The 18352-nt window shown below is 35.4% G+C and overlaps 1 protein-coding gene across 3 annotated transcripts in view; it reads right to left on the reverse strand.

Annotated features, from left to right (window-relative positions):
• Positions 1 to 18352, reverse strand: part of LOC118202595 (rho-related BTB domain-containing protein 1-like) — a 102077-nt gene that overhangs the window by 56989 nt on the left and 26736 nt on the right. For all 3 annotated transcript variants that reach the window (XM_035374768.2, XM_035374767.2, XM_085808008.1), the window contains one exon: positions 8017 to 8214. In XM_035374768.2, coding sequence (XP_035230659.1) covers positions 8017 to 8214 — 198 coding nt within the window. The remainder of the gene's footprint in view (positions 1 to 8016; positions 8215 to 18352) is intronic.

Here is an 18352-nt window from a genome sequence, read left to right on the forward strand (position 1 = left end):
TCTACATAAATTACGGAATAAGCAAACCTCGTGGCGAAAAGATGTAGAAAGGAAAGAAGTACATTAAAGTAACATTTCTTTACTAAAATTTAAATACAGATGCCACAAGAATAAGTATGTTTAAGTGTAGCATTCATGTTTAAATTTTAATAACGAAATGTAATTTAATTTCACTCTTACCTTTCTGCCTCTTTTCGCCATGAAGTTTGATTATTCCAGAATTTATGTATATTTTAAGAGGCAAGTTTCACTATAAAGTGTAGAATTTTACGAACAGTAACGTCAACTGCTGCCTGGGCTGCCGCTGCAAAATCAAATAGAATTATTCTTCGGAGAGTGCTAAATAAATGTCTGAGAAAGATGAAAAATGCACCATGGTTTGTACGTAACTCAGCCATTCAAAAAGACCTCAAAATCAAACCTATCAATACTGAAATTCTTGAAACTACACACAAACTCTACAGAAAATGCGACAATCACTCCCATGAAATGCACTCTTTTGCAAAAAAATCGAAGCACCATGAAGAAAGTGCTTGCTCTTGATGAAATTGAATATGTATATAGCTCATATACAGATAATAAAATGATTAAAAATCAAGGTCATAGTACCGGTTCACGGCTCACAATCCCTCATTGAGTGTTCAAATTAGCAGTTGGTCGAACCGCCCCTGGAGGCAATGCATGCTTGAATTCGTCGAAGCAAGGCGTGGTAGAGGTTCTTATTGTCATCCTGCGACACGTTCTGCCAGGCATTCAACAGTTGTCGCTCCAGATCTGCAATATTTTCTGGTGCCCGAATCTGGCGGCCCACTATGTCCCAGATATGCTCGATTGGTGAAAGGTCTGGTCACCTAGCTGGCCATGGAAGAGTATCAACCGCACGGAGACAGTCCAGAGATATGCAAGCGGTATGTGGCCTGGCATTATCTTGTTGGGAAATGGCCCCAGGATGACGTGCAATGAAGGTTAATGCAACCGACCGCAGGATGGTATCAACATATCGTTGAGTTGTTAAAGATTTACAGAGGATGACTAAAGATGATCTGCTGTCATATGAAATACCGCCCCACACCATCACACCAGGGGTTATGGTTGTATGTTAATCAAGGGCTGATTGGGACCGCTTGCCCCGTCCTCTCCAGACACGAACATGGTCATCTACTTCAAGAGTGAAGCGGAATTCATCGCTGAACAGTATACGATGCCAGTGTGATTGCAGCCATGATGATCGGCTGCTATTTCACTCCAGACGACTCCGCCGATGTTGTGGAGTCAAAGGCCTCTGTGAGCATAACCCCACCTCAGACAAGCGCTGTGAGATGGTGGACGATACCACGGGAGGTATAGACGTGGCTGTAGTGCGTTGAATAGTCAACAATGATACCGTTGGGGCGGTTCGAGCCTGGCGAACAATCATCCTAGCTTGCCTGGCATTTGTGATCCTTGCCTTCCAGAGCCTTCATTTCATCGGCGATTTTCTTGTAGCAATTAGCTGCAGGTGGTGGCCTATTGCTCGGTATGACCACCCAGCTTCACGCAAACCTACAATGCGACCACGCTCGATGTCGTTCAGTTGTCTATAAGGTCTTCAATGTCGTCGTAATGACATCTTTAGTTGCTTCTTTACGGAATTACAATGACAGCAACAAAAACAGATAAATTTTCCGCCTCTGTTACTGGTTTTATACTTTGCAAATTGCGCACTAGAAATGCGCGCTATGACCGCAATTCCTGTTCATTTGTCTTGAAACTTTGATCATTTGCATGTTCGATCAAGATATTTTTGCATACCAAATTTCGTCATGATCGCAAAATTCCTTCTTGGTGCTTCGATTTTTTTTGCAAAGGAGTGTAGTTCGTAATATTGAAAATTATGACAAAATCATCAAGCAACCTCACAAGAGAGAAAGAACAATACATAATAACGTAAAGTGCTAAAGTGCAGTCTTTCTCAAGTCGAAAGCACTTCTTAAATTTTCTAGTTTTTCAGCAGTACTCGTTAGGCGAGCGGACAAATCCATGTCACTTGAAAAGGGAGGATGTCTCGAGTTCGGTTCCAGACGAGTTCACGAATGCATTTTTTGGCCTTGGAAATATTTTACTTTCCTCATTTCTTAAATTTTTACATTGTAGTAGTACCGCATATTTAGTGCAAGATTTAATTTACTATTTTCATGGATATGAATATGTCGTTCGCTCCCATTACGAACGCAAATTAGAAATGAGACTTATATATATTACTTTATATAATTACTTTATATATGCTTTATTGACATTTTACAAGTATTCATTGTATTGCTATTTTATGTGGGAAATGCTATTGGAATTGCAAATTACTATAGCAAAATTTATGTGAATTACCGCCATTTAGAAGCTACAAGAAATGCTCATTTTACTTTCAGGTACTCTTCTGAGTTCATTTACTAATACAGGCTCTTCCGTATCTACCGGATTTTAAGACTAAAGGCTCGTTTCCACTACTGCGTACGAACACGTTGCGTCAATTGAAGACACGCCTACGGCATCCGTACAAGCGTTTCCACTGCTGCGTATGCGTAAAATATTTTCATTTTCCGCCGCTAGGTGTCACTGTAATATTTTGGCGCAAGCAGTTCGCAAGTTACGACGACTGAATTTTTCCTGCTTAAGCGAGTATTGTTTGTTTTGGATTTGATATGGAATTTTAGATAAGTAAGGTTATAATGCATATTATGAACATCACGAATTCCATAGAAACTGAACTAAATTTAAAAAAAAAAAATTTTTGTGTTTCTAGAAGCCTTAAATATTAGGAAATAATATATATATTATTAAAACTAAAATGTACTGTTAGTGAAAAAGTAAACAAATAAATAACATAAAATAAAAAAGTTAAAGGGATTAAAAAATAGTTGGTACTTTAAAAGTACAGAGCAACTGTAAGGAAAGGTTCACAATATTTAAGCAAAATTTGCTATGCTTGTTTACCGCTGACTTCAGGGTCATAGCTGGATAATTTATTAGAAATCTCGTTTGTTTTAAAATGCACTATGGGCAGTTATATTTTATACATAATCCATAAAATATTATTTTTAATTCAAACATTTTTAATTCATATCTCTTTTTATACAAGAAGTTATAAAAATAAGATTTTTCTCTTTATATATACACACATTAGGTATAGAAAATGGAAATATTTAATTAATTAATTCCTGCGCTTCTGCAGGAGAGGACTGAATTTAAAAGTAAATATTATAGTAATTTTTTGTTAAAAAAATGTTTAGGGCATTAATACTGTCTCATGTTAATTGGAATGAAAGTTTAGAGTCGTAAACATCCCAAAGTCTGACCACATGTATATACATTCACATAAAAGTGAAACGAAAATATATGTATATATATCTGCAGGGTTTCTAAATAAATTAAATTTAAATAATTCTCTTGCGCCATTGCTGCAAGGAATGAAATTTGAATTTAACAAACATTTTCTATTCGTAAAAATTAAAAGTTAATTAAATTTAAAGGAAATTTAATGCAAACAAATAAAGGATTAATTATTGCTGCGAACTAATATACAATATCATTTAAATTCTGAGAGCATATGTAAATCAAGTGCAAGTATCAAAATCCATGAATAAATATATAATTCCAAAAATTTATTTATCCTATTATTCAGTTATGCATTTTTATAAGTTTTTTAGGATTAAATCTATCCTAATATTCATTTATGCATTTTTATAATTTTTTTAGGATTAATAAGCTATCCTATTATTCACTTACGCATTTTTATAATTTTTTTAGGATTAATAATCTATCCTATTATTCACTTATGCATTTTTATAATTTTTTTAGGATTAATAATCTATCCCATTATTCACTTATGCATTTTTATAAATTTTTTAAGGATTAATAAATTTTTGTAATTATATATTTATTCATGGATTTTGATACTTGCACAGCAATAATTAATCATTTCTTTGTTTGCATTAAATTTCATTTAAATTTAATTAACTTTAAATTTGCTTTTTACGAATAGAGAATGTTTGTTAAATTCAAATATATATGTACAGGATATGCTTTAAATTAGTATTATGTAATTTTCAAACTTTTTTGAGGGAAAAATTTAAATAAATAAGAGCATAAATAAAACAATATATTTAATGCATATAATAATAGAAATAAATTATAAAACACGAATATAGATCAAATTGGAATAAAAAGGTAAGAAAGTTGCAGACATGGTGCAAAAAGCGTATGGGATTCGAACTCACGACTCCAAAAAGTGGACATCGTTACCATCAGCTTTACCACTAAGCTAGGATTACACGTAAGTCGCATGCATATTTTGGGTTATATACATCATCAAGTAAATAAATTCTTAAAACTTAAGTTTTTTGGTCCTATTTCACTTTGCTATTGTCTGAAAAATTCACCAGAGTTTGTTCTTCAGCTTCTTGTACATTTTTTGGAAAAATCATTATCTTTTAAAGTGGCGTTCCGATTGAAGTTAAACGGGCTGCTAAAAATATATTTCATGTGCTTACAAATATATGTTATCCAAAAAGATATATTTATAAAGGGAAATACAAATTTAACATACTCTTCAATGAACTGGAGTATTTAAAAGGCTATCAAATTTAATTTATAATTAATGTTTTTAGTTTTTACCTGTTTCAAAAGAAAAAAATAGCAAATCTTTTAATCATACCTAATTTGCTATAGCAGTTTGATATAGTCAGACATTCATTTTCATTAAAGCTAAATGAGTATGCAGAACTAAAAAATGATTATCAGAACAAATTTTGCTATTTCATGGACTTGGAATGATAATTTTTGCCGCTGATTTTCTTGAATGAACAAGTACTGTAGTTGAAGTTATCTTGTTTTTCTTATCATTTTAAACTAAATTCAGCTGATTGCTGTCATTTTCAGCACGCAGATTTCTCGCTATAATGTTAATTCAGAAATAAGTATTTTTTAGCAAAACATTCTTTCCCTATTAGCGAGCGTTCATCGCTACTTCTGCCGCCATTAATTTTTAGTCACTGCACCTGATTGCTCCTTTTTCACCACGTGACCCCAACGCAACCGCAGACATACAGATAGAAGTTGAACATTGTTGAACTCCATCCGTATGTCATCCGTCACCGCACACCGACCGGATTGCAGATGTCAATCAAAGTGAATTCGCTCGCTGATTGGAGAAACGCATACGCACCGCAACGCATACGCAGTAGTGGAAACGGGCCTTAAAACTACAAAGTAATAGCGGAAAGACCATGTGAAGGTGTAGTTTTAGTCAGAAATGTTCGGCCCAAGCGAGATTTGGCCCCAAGCAAGGAAGTAATCCTTAGAAGGATTTCATGATCAAGCCGAATGCTGTGTCTGATGGAACAGGGTCAGTATCAAGCTTCTAGAAAAACTGTGATTCATTTCGTATTTCACGCTGTGCCGAAGTCGCAAAAGCTCGTAATGGTCGCATTGTATGGATCTTAAGTTTTACTAACGTTTATTTTATTTTAAATCTTTACTATCACTTCTTATTTTCTACTTCCGGCCAGAATTAAAAGCTTTAACTTATTTATGCAAATTTGTTGGCGAATGCCAAGTACTTAAGTTGTGGCTTTTTGCCAAGCAAGCGAAGAGAGGAAGGAGTTAGTAGAAGCAGGCCGCTTGCCTTAGCAAATTTACTCGGTTCCTGGTTGCCTTCCAGGCCAGAGGTTTAATCCTCTTGATAATTTTAAACGTATCGTAGTGTTAACAGTTCTCTGTACTACATACGGCTTCCTGTTAATATACGGCCAATCTTCCACGTAGGCCCTTGTTTATTATTCCAAAGTTAAGTTAGAGGTTAGTTAATATTTTTATATTCTTACGTTCAGACCACAAGTGGTTGGTCTCTGTATTCCGAAGTCCGGAAACCATTGTAAAGAGTGAAAAATAAAGGGTTTCGTATACCCTTCCTGTGTATCTTGTCTACTTCCCACATTTATTGAACATAGCTTTAGTAAGCTCCCTGTTCCGAGTCAGGTTCTTGAATGTTCCCAAAGCAAGTAAGGAGAAACACTGAACCTGATAGCATTAGTGTAAAGACCCAAGCTTTGAGCTGGTATAAATTTATTGGGAGGGTGTTGTTAAGACCTGCTATAGTGAAAGCGCTTTGAAAATAGGTATTTTTAAATATAAACCTTCCCTAAAATAATTTTTAATAATGGATCTCAATTTTTAAATAACATTTTTGAGAAGCTGTGCACAGACCTGGAGATTAAAACACATGAAAAAGACAGAAATGTGGCCTCAGACGGACCTCAGTCAAATATTAAAGAGTTCTTAAATAGAAATATAGTGCATATAATTCGTTGTTATGTGAAAAAAATATCACTGCTGCCAAAAATTGTACAATTAGCGTACGCATTGCGATCCGTGAAACATGAAGCAATGGAAAATTCACCGACAGAACTATTTCTGGGCCGAAAGATAACGACACATACTTACATAAATTACTTTTTGTGCAGGAGAGGAAATTGGAATTTCAAAAACATAAAAAAAATTAAATTAATCAATGAGGTGCTTAAAATGCCGGATTAGGTCAGGCACAAGCAAAAATTGTATTTTTTTAAAAGAAGGTGGCAGACAATTAGAGATTGAAGAAAAGTTTTGAAAATCAATCATGTTGTCATCCGCGTGGAAAAATGAGCCAAGTAAATTTTAATCCCAGATTTGACGGATCGTATATTGTTGTCAATACCAAAGATACTATGGTGTTTTTGCAAAACAATCTGAGGAAGAGAATTTGTTTCTCGAACGTTGATCGGATCAAGAATTTTTACGATAGACAGGATATGCCATTGTTGAAAAAAACTGGAATTCAGGCAGAGTACCGTGTGGAAGGCAGAGATGATAAGCAAGGCTGAGCAGAAAGGGCTGATACGGAATTTAAGAAAAAGGGATTTTTTCCTGTGAGACGCTGCAATCCGGGATCAAACGGGGAAAGAAAGGCGGAATCCGAGGACTCGCTTTTTACTTCGCCGACGCAGGATCGTAGGGATATAGTATGATTTTTTCCTGCGCTATGTATGAACGATCTCGAAGAAATATATTTTTATTCCTGGTTTTCCTTTCAAGAAACTTTTAATCACTGCTGAATTTAAAACCACAAACTGTAAAATATGGTCTGTGAACAAACTCAGAGATTTTTCTACTTAATTTTCTGTAACCTCATAAATTTTTTCATTACCCACTAGGACTTAATTAAACTTACTGCAGAGAAAGCACTTCACGCTGCAGCCCACAGCATCTGCTTCACAACTAATAGTGGGATTCTGAATAATAGTGCGATGTTCGGGAGGTGAATCTGCCAAATTTTCTAAGGATAGAAGGTCATCTTAAAGCGTATGTGAAAATTTACACGAATGGCATAAATCGATAGCTTTGCACCATTTATGGTCATATGATCCTTTTTAGAAGTATGAATGTGATTCTCTTCATAAGTATTAATATTTATAATACTCTTTATGAGTGTAAATTTTAGCCATTTAATTCTATTTTAGCCATTTCAGATCAAGCATTATATTCCAGAGGACATATCTTGTTCTCTGAATAATGGGCAGTGGGTAATGCTGGCAAGGTCCGCAGTGATATCTGTTTCGTAAACGAAGGATTCGGGTGTGAAAAGTGATGTGATACATTTTGCAACAACATCAATGACTGACACATAAATTTTTTAGACAGTCGATTAGCGCTTTTGCTGCGGATTACCAGACATCTTCCGCGCGTGGAATGACTATCTGGATGGCAGTGTCTATGATATCTAAACATCCTTAATATCCTCCATACCAAAGATCAAAATATCGATTGAATATCCTAAAAGCCTTTACTACATAATTCAAAAGTATTTTTTCTTAAAATGAGATAAATAATAATTACTGGGGGGAATCTAAGAAAATACAATTTGCATGAGTTTACTTGTTATCTCTGCTTTGTCATTTAGAAGAAATCAATTCTGAAAAGATTTCTAGAATTATTGGAAGTACTTACCGCACAAAAGGACTTCTTTCCCGACATAGTTCAAGAAAATGCTCATCGCGATATATATGCCTCAGGTCGTTTTTGCATCCTACCAGGACAATAGGTGCATGTGGACAATTGTGCTTTATTTCTGGGTACCACTTTGTTTTGCAGTTTTTGAGAGACTGGAGACTGGATATTGAAAAACAAAGCAGCACAACATCAGACCTGAAAATACATTCTTAATTCAACGTTCAAAATAAAGTACTTATTAATTAAAATTAAATCCCTATTAATTAAAAGAAATTAACTAAATGAGTTAGTAATTTTCATTAATTTCTAAAATATTTTCCACTCTCTTATAAAAATATCCAACTAGATGAATAGTTATATATTTGAAATTATTCACTGTCACCTTTCGCCACAGGATCTTTCACGGATTTATCTGACGCTATAAACAAACAAATAATTTTATATATTGATGATAAATATCTTAAATGAAATAATAATGTTTAACGATAAAAAAAAAATAAAAAAAAAAACCCAAGCTTTGGAACGAAACAATTTGATAAAGTAATTCATCAGGTTAAAATCATTGCAGATTTTTCTTAATTAGTTATCCCCACCAGTGCTCGAGGGTTTAACACAGCTGAATACTTATAGTTCTTTTTGGGTTCGAGCCCTGACGAAAGGGCTGGCCGCATGGTTAGTTTTCGAGCTTTCCCCTCATGTAATGTGAATACGAGTCAATTTTCCTTAGAAAATTTTCCACGAAGGTATCCCTGCCCTGAGGCAGATAACCCTGGTGTGCTTTGACGTATTCAAATAGCCTAACCAAACTTAAACCTCATAATTTGTTATGCTTAGAAAATGTTAAGCTTTTCACAGGGGTAAACGCAAAAAATCAACCATGCCTTCACTGGGAACCAACCCACAAATATTGGAATTATTAGTTGGTTATGTTGAGCACTACACTGCAAGAGAGGAGGAATGCTATTGTTTCATGCTACGCATCTATGTAATTATACCATGCAATTCAAGAAATTAAGAAATTTGTGAGCACTTAACATCTCAATATACTTCCAAAGCATATGTTACAAAGTTCCAGAGCATTCCTATCTGATATTGCACAAATCAGTAGTTAAATAAATCAAAATGAAAATAACTAAAAATTTGTTATTTGAAAATCAGGATGGACCACTTATACATCATAACTATTATCGAATCATTTTGCATCATGCTTTTTGAGGACCAGTCAATCTGTCACTTCCCCTTGCGACTGATTTAAAATCAGCTTTAACTTCGCTAGCTGAAATTGCTTCGCCGAGATATTGAGACCTGAGCCAAAGCTTATTTAGGGGCGTGTCACTTTCTAATAATATTCTAATTTGACTTGAGAGTTTATTCTGAATTTTCTGGAAGCTGCGGAGATTTGATTTTCTCTTATTGTTATGAGTTATTTTTGTAACCGTCAGGCTATGACACGTTTAATGAAAAGATTTATTTTATACTTTCATCTGGGTCTGTGATCACTCTATTTTAGAAGGTTAGAGGGACAAGAAATCGTCTGTCTGTCTTTTTGGTTCTAGGAGATAATGAGGAAAGTAATGAGACATTGAGGATCCGTACAAACGGTCTCATATGGCATGTAATTCCCATTTAGACTTAATGAATTTGGAGGGGACCAAAATTTTATTGATCAAGCAAATATTTAAATTCGAAAAAATATGCTTATCTTTAATTGACATCGCCCTAGGTAAAAAACTTCAACTAAGACTGAAGGTCATGGCTTATTGAAATGAGAACTTACTCATATTTAATTTTTAGAGCCTGCCTTAACTTATTCTAGTTTCTTTGACTTTGAAACTCATCTTATGTTTCAAAAAATAGCAAGGAATGTTTTCCTGTAATTTTTAAAGGCTTGTCAGTGATTATGTGCAGTGTTCTGCAGCATAAAAGATACATGGTGTACATAAAAGATACATGATACCACTGTACTATTGATTGGTCTGATGCATAGTTTATTTAAGGTAATTTAGGTAAAAACGCTACAACTACTGTAAAATACGCGCTAATAATGCATAGGTGATTTATTAAGACTAAATAAATCAAGCTTTCTACTGCTACTTGAATAGTTTATTTGAAATGATACCCTTCGTGGATCTCTTTGCTTCGTGGAAGCAAAAATGTAAATAATACTGCCAAATCTGCTATTTAGTCATTTACAAAATATATTTAAGAGTTTCACGTTTACAACAGTAATAATATTGTGACCTGCTACATTTTGATATAAGGTATTAATTTTTGTAAAATATTCAAAAACTTCCTGTTTTGTTCGAGGCAAAGTAATTAAAAGTAATTCGACAGATTATGTTTCTCTAAACAAGCAACGTAGTATGTGTGTAATATGAAGCATAAATTAAATGCCTCAAAGAGATGCAAATAATGCCTGAGAATTCAGCGTTAATACAAGCATTAATTCATATTTAATGCTAAACAGTTAAAGATATGAATGTAATTTCATTAGCTGATTGGAATATTAAAAAACACCTCAGATTACATACTATTTAAAACAAATGAAACAATATGCCTCTTCAGTTTTCTAATTGTGTGAAAGTCTTACTTTCTGTTTTCTTCTATGTATTCTTTGTTTTGTCCAATACCCTGAGTAGTTCTTACAAAATTACTAAATCAGCGTCAGGCTGCAAATTTTCTGTACGCATTTCCCTCTTAGTTAATTTTTATTATCAACTATTCTCCCTTTAAAATCTGTAAAGGGTTTATAATTAGTTGCCAATGACCAGGGTACTGCAATAGTTTCAGCAAATATAACTCATCAAACAGGTGTGAGTGAGATTATATTTCTTCAAATGAAAGAGAATAGTAGTTCAAGAAACTAAAAGCGTATATTAATATTAATAAAAGATAAGGTTAAATAATTGTTTAAAGGTCAAATAAAAAATTCTGTGGAAATTTTATAATTTTTTCGAGTAAATTTGTTTACCTGCTTTCTTAAAAAATCACGAGTAAAAGCAAACATAAGTCAAGTTTTTCCCTTTAATAATGGCAGTTTAACTAATAGCTAGTTGAAGAGATAAACGTGTTTAAAGAATGTGATGAATTAGAACCACTTCTGAAGTAGATTAAATCATAATGCATCCAAGAAGAAACATCATCTGACTTCTAAAGAGTCCAGTGTGGATTCAAGATAAGTTGGCTTTTGGCTGTGAAAGTACAATTTTTTATGTCACATTGTCATCATAGAATAAGTATTTGATGTTTCAAGCAAGAAATATTTTTAAAAAATGCTTCATATTTTCACTTAAATTTACCCTTTTTTTTAAATTTACTTCATCTTTCACTTAAATTTACCCTTTTTTTACCTTACCCTACCTTGACCTTTTTGTCATGGGAAGAGCAAGAATGTTTCATTGTGTATAAATAAAAAAATTCCAGTGTGTACCAAGAAATCCTTGAAATTTCTATTTTAATCACACTGAGAAACTTTTGTTTTTTTTAGTGATTTACTTTTGGGAGTTTACTTTTTGGGAAGATATTTTCAAGTTTGTAGGAATTTAATGGCACAGGAGGAATGCACAGGATGACTTTCGCAGAGATCCATCGCTGAAGAACTTTTCGATACACTTAAAGGAAGTGCGAGTATTTTTGTAGCCCAAACCCAAATTATGCTAAATTTAATGCTAAGGATATTTTTATGCATAAAATTGATACTGCTACTGTGGATGCTAAGAAAATTGTTGATAATAATTCTAAAGTAATTACAGCTAATGATTCTGATGATAAAGTTAAGCCAAAGGCTTAGAAAAATTCCATAAAAAGAGCTAAAAGATCAATTAATGACGCACGGGATGAGGATGGTTTTATCCTTCCGAGGAACACCTCCCGCCATGCTAAACTTGTTAAAAATAATATTGAACTTTCTATAGCCAATAAATTCTAAAATCTTTCTTGTAACAATTTTGATGATAATAGTACTGCAAATGTGTGTGATAATGATGTTCAAATTATTGCTATGGATACCCAAACTGGATCTGATAATGATGCAGTCCCTGTTCAACCACCTAAAATTCGCCCCATTATGGTAAAACCTGATGTTAAGTCAGTGATTTTTTGAAAGTCCTTAGAACCGACACCAAACAAGAATTTATTGGTAAAGTCAGTGGTGAATTTTTAAAAATATTTCCTGTAACAGATGTTGATCACAGAGTAATTACACAGTACCTGGACGGAAAGAAGGTAGACCACTACGTTATTCTGACCAAACATGACAAACCCATTAAAGTGGTTATCAGAGGATTGCCGATTGACTGCCCTATAGAGGATATTAACGAGGAATTGCAAGCCCTAAGGTACAAGGTCCGGAGAGTAGCGCAGATGCATAAAGTTAAGACCAGAGCTCCAATGCCATTGTTCCAGGTGCAACTTAACAATGCCCCCGGGATAGAACAGGTCTATGACATTATTAAGTTCATGGGGTTTTATGTGAAAATTGTTGTCTACCAATCTAATGGAAGTGCTGTGCAGTGTCACAACTGCCAGCACTTCCACGACTCTTCTGATATTTGCAAATTTAAATCTAGATGTGTGAAGTGTGCCGGGCCACACAAAACTGCAGATTGCTCTGCTAAACGTCTAGAAACTGTCAAGTGTTGCAACTGCCTTCAAACTGGTCACACGGCCAATTATAGGGGTTGCCCTAAATTCCCTATGAACAATAATTTATTTAAAAGTAATGCTAACTCAACTGCAAGCAAAAGTTTCGTAGCTAACTTTAAACAGGCTGCTAGCCAGAATACTGTTAATGTAAAAAGTACCCCTGTTGTCAACGGACTGTCTTATGCCTCTGTTGCCAATAATTCAAAACCTAAAAGAATTGATGTATTAAAAAGCAACAGTTCACATTATTAACTTCATTAAAAGTTAATAATGTGAACTGTAACAGTTCATCAAATGAAGTTGGTCTTGGAGGCCGCATGGACATAATGATATTTTTCGGGGAAATCAGTAACATGCTTAAAAGCCTGTCATTTGGCAATATTTTACGTAAAATTACTGCTAAGTTACCTGAATTACAGGTGGCTACCAACGCCATTGATAAGTTATTTGTTGTATTTAATATTTGTGAAGATATTTTTGGTTCCATCAGTAATGTAGATAATGAATAATTGTGTAAATAATTGTGTATACATATTTACATGGAATGAGAATGGACTGTCTCGGAAGATTCATGAGCTCCGAGATTTTGTAAATAAGTATGATCCCGATATTTTCTTCCTACAGGAACATCGTCTTGGCCCCTGTACTCCTATTTATGTGCAGAACTATGCAATACATCGTTATAACAGACTAGCCACTGTCCAGAACCCTGGAGGAGGAGGGGGACTGCGCTTCTGATTAAACGCTGCATCCCTCATCACCATGCTCCAATTCCACAGCTTTCAGCCATTGAGGCCTCAGCTATTTCACTCACTACAAACACTCCCACAACATACATTCCACCAGCACGAAACCCTCAGCTCATCTGCTTGGACCTGCAGGTTCTACTCTCACTTGGTACACATGTTATTATTGGTGGAGACCTTAACGCTAGACACAGTGCATGGAACTGCTACAACTCAAACGGCATAGGACACGTAGTATTGAACTTGGCTAACTCGGCGAACCTACGCATAGTAGCTCCAAAACCCCCAACACGGTATACTGCTCGTTCTACTGGAATCATTGATTTCTTCCTGCTCAGAAATACTAGCGTTCCGCTGGATATTTCTGTGCTGGATGAACTCTCCTCTGACTATAATCCGTTCAGAATGATTCTGAACATCAGCAGCTATACCCCACCAGACACAAGTCTTTCGCAGCGACTGGCGAAAATTCGCCAAAACTCTAACATACAGTACATGTTACCCACAGTACACACGAGGGATGACATTGATAGTTTAGTTCAGACCTTTACTTCAGATGTCACCAAAGCCTATTCTGAAGCCCAAAAAGAAGTGCCACAGGGACGTGCTTACAGAAGTAACGAAGTGAAGCAACTTATTAAAAATCGCAACGCTGCAAGAAGACAATTTCAGAGGTCTCGTAACCATAAGGATAAACAGCGATTTAACCAACTCTGCAACGAGGTCAAATCTCTTCTAAATATACAAGCAGAAAACAGCTGGAACAGGTACCTCCAAAACCTCTCCACAGACGATAACTCGCTATAGAAAGCCATTAAGAGGTATAAAAAATCCTACAATAACATTCTGCCCCTTAAAGGCCCTCAACGGATCCATTACACAGAAATCGAGAAAGCAGAATTCTTAGCACAGCATCTGGAATCTCAATTTCGCACCAACAATATTCACGACACCGCCACAGAAAACACTGTTCAACAGATTGACTCCACCTTCTCAACACGCCCATGCACGGACAACATTATTCCAACCTTACCTTCAGAAATTCAAGCTATCATCAAAACACTTAAGAGCAAGAAAAGCCCAGGATTGGACGCTATCACCAACAGTATGATTAAGAAGTTTCCAATCAAGACCATCTTTATCCTCACAAAGATCTGCAACATCATTCTTGACTGGCAGTTACTTCTCGCAGTCCTGGAAAACGGGTAAAATTGTTCCTATACTTAAACATGGCAAGTCTGCAGCTAAACCGGAGTCATACAGACCCATCAGTCTACTCTCTTCAGAGAGCAAGATTTTTGAAGCTGTACTACTAAGACGCATCAACACCCATCTGGATTCAAATAACATCATTATTCCACAACAGTTTGGCTTCCAGAAGCAGCTCTCCACGATAAACCCAGCTTTATAGAGTGGTCGAGATCATCTCGGAAGGAATGACTGCCAGAAAGGTTAGGGGCGGACTGTTCATTGATATAGCAAAGGCTTTTGATAAAGTCTGGTTGCATGCCCTCACATACAAATTACATGTTCTGAGTTTCTCAGGTTACATCATTAACATTGCTAATTTCTACCTCACAGGTAGAGACTTTGTCGTTCAAGTATCAGAAACAAACTCTACCTCACACCCTGTCCTTGCAGGGGGTTCCCCCAGGGATCCTTGCTTGGTCCCACATACTTTAATATTTACGTGAATGACATTCCCGCCACACATGACACAACACTAGCTATGTATGCAGATGATACAGCGATCTTTACACAAAATGCATTCATTGGTCCAGTTAGTCAACGACTATAAAAACTACGTACATACACTAGAGATTTGGGGCCCACCAGCGGCCAGCGGTAAAGACGCTGAATACTGGTAGTTCGGTTCGAGGTTCGAATCCCGCGAACGGGCTGGCTGCATGGGCGTTTTCGTGGTTTTCCCCATGTGTTACGTTTGTACGAGCCAGTTTCCCTTAGAAAGTCCTCCACGAAGGCATCCCTGTCTTTAGGCAGATAGCTCTTGTGCGCTTTGCCATAATTGAATAATCCAATCCAATCCACTAGAGATTTGGCTCTCTAAATGGAAGATCTCAGTCAACGTTGACAAGACCAAAGCTGCCCTTTTCACCAGCAAAACCAAAATTCAGAAAAACCTGCAGTTCCACAATACCGGCATTCCATGGGCCAAACAAGACCTTTATCTTGGGGTGACCCTCAATAATACTCTTATATGGTCCCCACACATCACTTCTATTATCCAGAAGTTCCGAGTTCGTAAAGCACAACTCTATCCCTTAATTGCTCGAAACAGTGTATTATCTATTGACAATAAGTTACTTATTTACAATTCCATTCTCAGACCATTACTTTGTTATGCTAGTCCAGTTTGGGCCCATACTCCAGGTTTGTCAAAATGGGGTGCTTAGACAGATTATTAATGCCGAATGGTATATACGTAATAACATAATTCCCGAAGAACTTAATATGGAATTACTCAAAAACCATTATTACATACTGGCAAAATGTTTCACAAGAGACAACAAACAATAGACAACTCCTGTATAAAAATCTGCAACTATGACTATAACGATCTGAATATGGACAGACCCCTTGCCCAGTTAAACACCTGGATCATGTAACCTCTCCCTTTTTCCTCACTCCATTTGCTAAGTACCACCATTTTAATGTTTCTTGTTCCATATGTCTGTAATCGTAACTGTATTATATGTTAGTATTGGTATATGTATATATGTAATGGTATTCGGTATTCCCTATTATGCATTTTATATTGTGTATTCCTTTTATACTCATTTTCGTGGGTTTAGACTACAAATATTTGCACTTGCCTATATGTTTTACGCACCTTTCTCATCAGCTCGACAGCCTCTGTGCCTTATTCACGTAACAGCTTCATTCCCAACTCGTATTTTAGTCATTTATTAGTCATACTTTCATTTAATTCATGCCAATCTAAGCTTATCTTTTAAATTAAAAAAAAAAAAACTGATGTGTACACCACATGACGTCCTTGTATTGGAATATTAAATTGGAATATTAAATTATACGCATTTTTTCTTGCATTTCATTGCCCACGAGCGGTAAAGACGCTGAACACTGGTAGTTCGGTCTGAGGTTCGAATCCCACGAACGGGCTGGCTGCATGGGCGTTTTCGTGGTTTCCCCATGTGTAACGTGTATACGAGCCAGTTTCCCTTAGAAGGTCCTCCACGAAAGGCATCCCTCCCTTTAGGCAGATAGCCCTCGTGTGCTTTGCCATAATTAAATACACCAAACACACTTGCATTTCATTTAAAGTTATTGGATTGAATTAAATCTACTTCGCCGACAGCGCATAAACCACAATAGAATAAATGCATTCTTTAAAATTCACTCTAGTATTTGTTTACCATAGCGACACTCTGGCGCTAGATTCACTTAACAGTACTAATAATTATATAATAGTTAACTTATAATAATTATATAACGGAAACTAAGTTAACTGTTATATAATCTAATAATTATATAACAGTTAACTTACATATTTCGTTCATATTATAACTTATAATGCACAAAATTTATATCATTTAAAGAACAGAATTATCTAATCGTTGCCACATGTTCTATTCAAATATTATAATAAAGCTAGAATGATGTATAAAAGAAATAAAGCAAATAAAACAAAAAAGAAACAGTTTTTCACAGACGATTGAGTATTTCTCATTTAATTAATTCAGTTCTCACTTCGCGAGAAGGCAAAAATACATAAAAACTCAAAATATCTATATTAAAATTTATGAAGTAAATCTTAAACACTTATTTCCTCGAAAAAATTCTAGAAAGAATTAAGCATGATTTAATTGGCAATAATAAATGAATGCGTTATCTTTGTTGTTGCGAAGCTATGTTTCTCTAGATTGGCAACAAATCCACTAGTGTGCTGTTTCAAATGTAAACAAACAATGGCCGCCATCAAGAAAAGGATTAGGCTTAGCGGCACTTAAACAACTTTAAAATTGTTGATAATTCTAAAAATATTGCATAGAGATTTATTAAAGGCATAAAAACCTTAACCGGAAGATAAAAAGAACATAATACAATCATTTTTAAAGCAAAAAATGTACAATTTACAAACATATAAACTGAGTAAAGAAACTGAGATCACTGAGCCGGGTAACAGAGTGGATATATATATAAATATATTTATATACGTTTGGTGCGGCCAATTGCAACCAAAATACGAGGTGCACATCTACATGTTATAGCAGTCCTATATACACAATTTCAACGTTCTGTGGCTACTTGTTTTTGAGTTATGCGAGATACGTACGTACGTTCGTACAGAAGCCACGAAAAATTCTCTTCAGAATTAATTTTAAAGCAGTTTTATAATTTTTTTGAAGGAAAAGAGTATTTTATTCTCTGTCCTTACGTACAGATATCACCCCAAAACATCGTTAAATTGCATTCGATAGCGGTCAAAATGGATATTTTCGTTGAAATATGCTGCCTGAAACTTTTCGCGATTACAATACTTCCTTTTTACTTCGTACAAGGAAGTAATTATATCCTGAATTGCTTGGCTAATCAATATCAACCTTCGGAGCTACCAATTAATTCTGCAAGGGGTAGGGCTTCTGACCCCGGCACCCTAGTGTAGCAAGCACCGTTCCACAGAGTCTGCAATTTAATGGCCGCCTATGCGTCTTTGTGCTGTAGTTGTCAGTATGTAATGTCTTGTGTTCAGTTACTGCATGGTAGCGTACAGGGTCGTTTTCTGGTTTCTTTTTTGCTCCTAAAAACCTTCCAGAGTTATTATGTAGGTTACCTGCTAGACATCTCAAATGAAAAAAGAAATATCAGTGTAGTTGCCTTGGCCAGAAAATTTGCTAGATTAAAATATTGTTGAGAATTAAGTGCAAATTTTAAAAAATGTTTTGAAGAAATTAATATAAAAG

Source organism: Stegodyphus dumicola, chromosome X1, assembly GCF_044657685.1.
Source record: "Stegodyphus dumicola isolate Sdum_Otavi_A_Nest chromosome X1, ASM4465768v1".
NCBI classification, from domain to species: Eukaryota; Metazoa; Arthropoda; class Arachnida; order Araneae; family Eresidae; genus Stegodyphus; species Stegodyphus dumicola.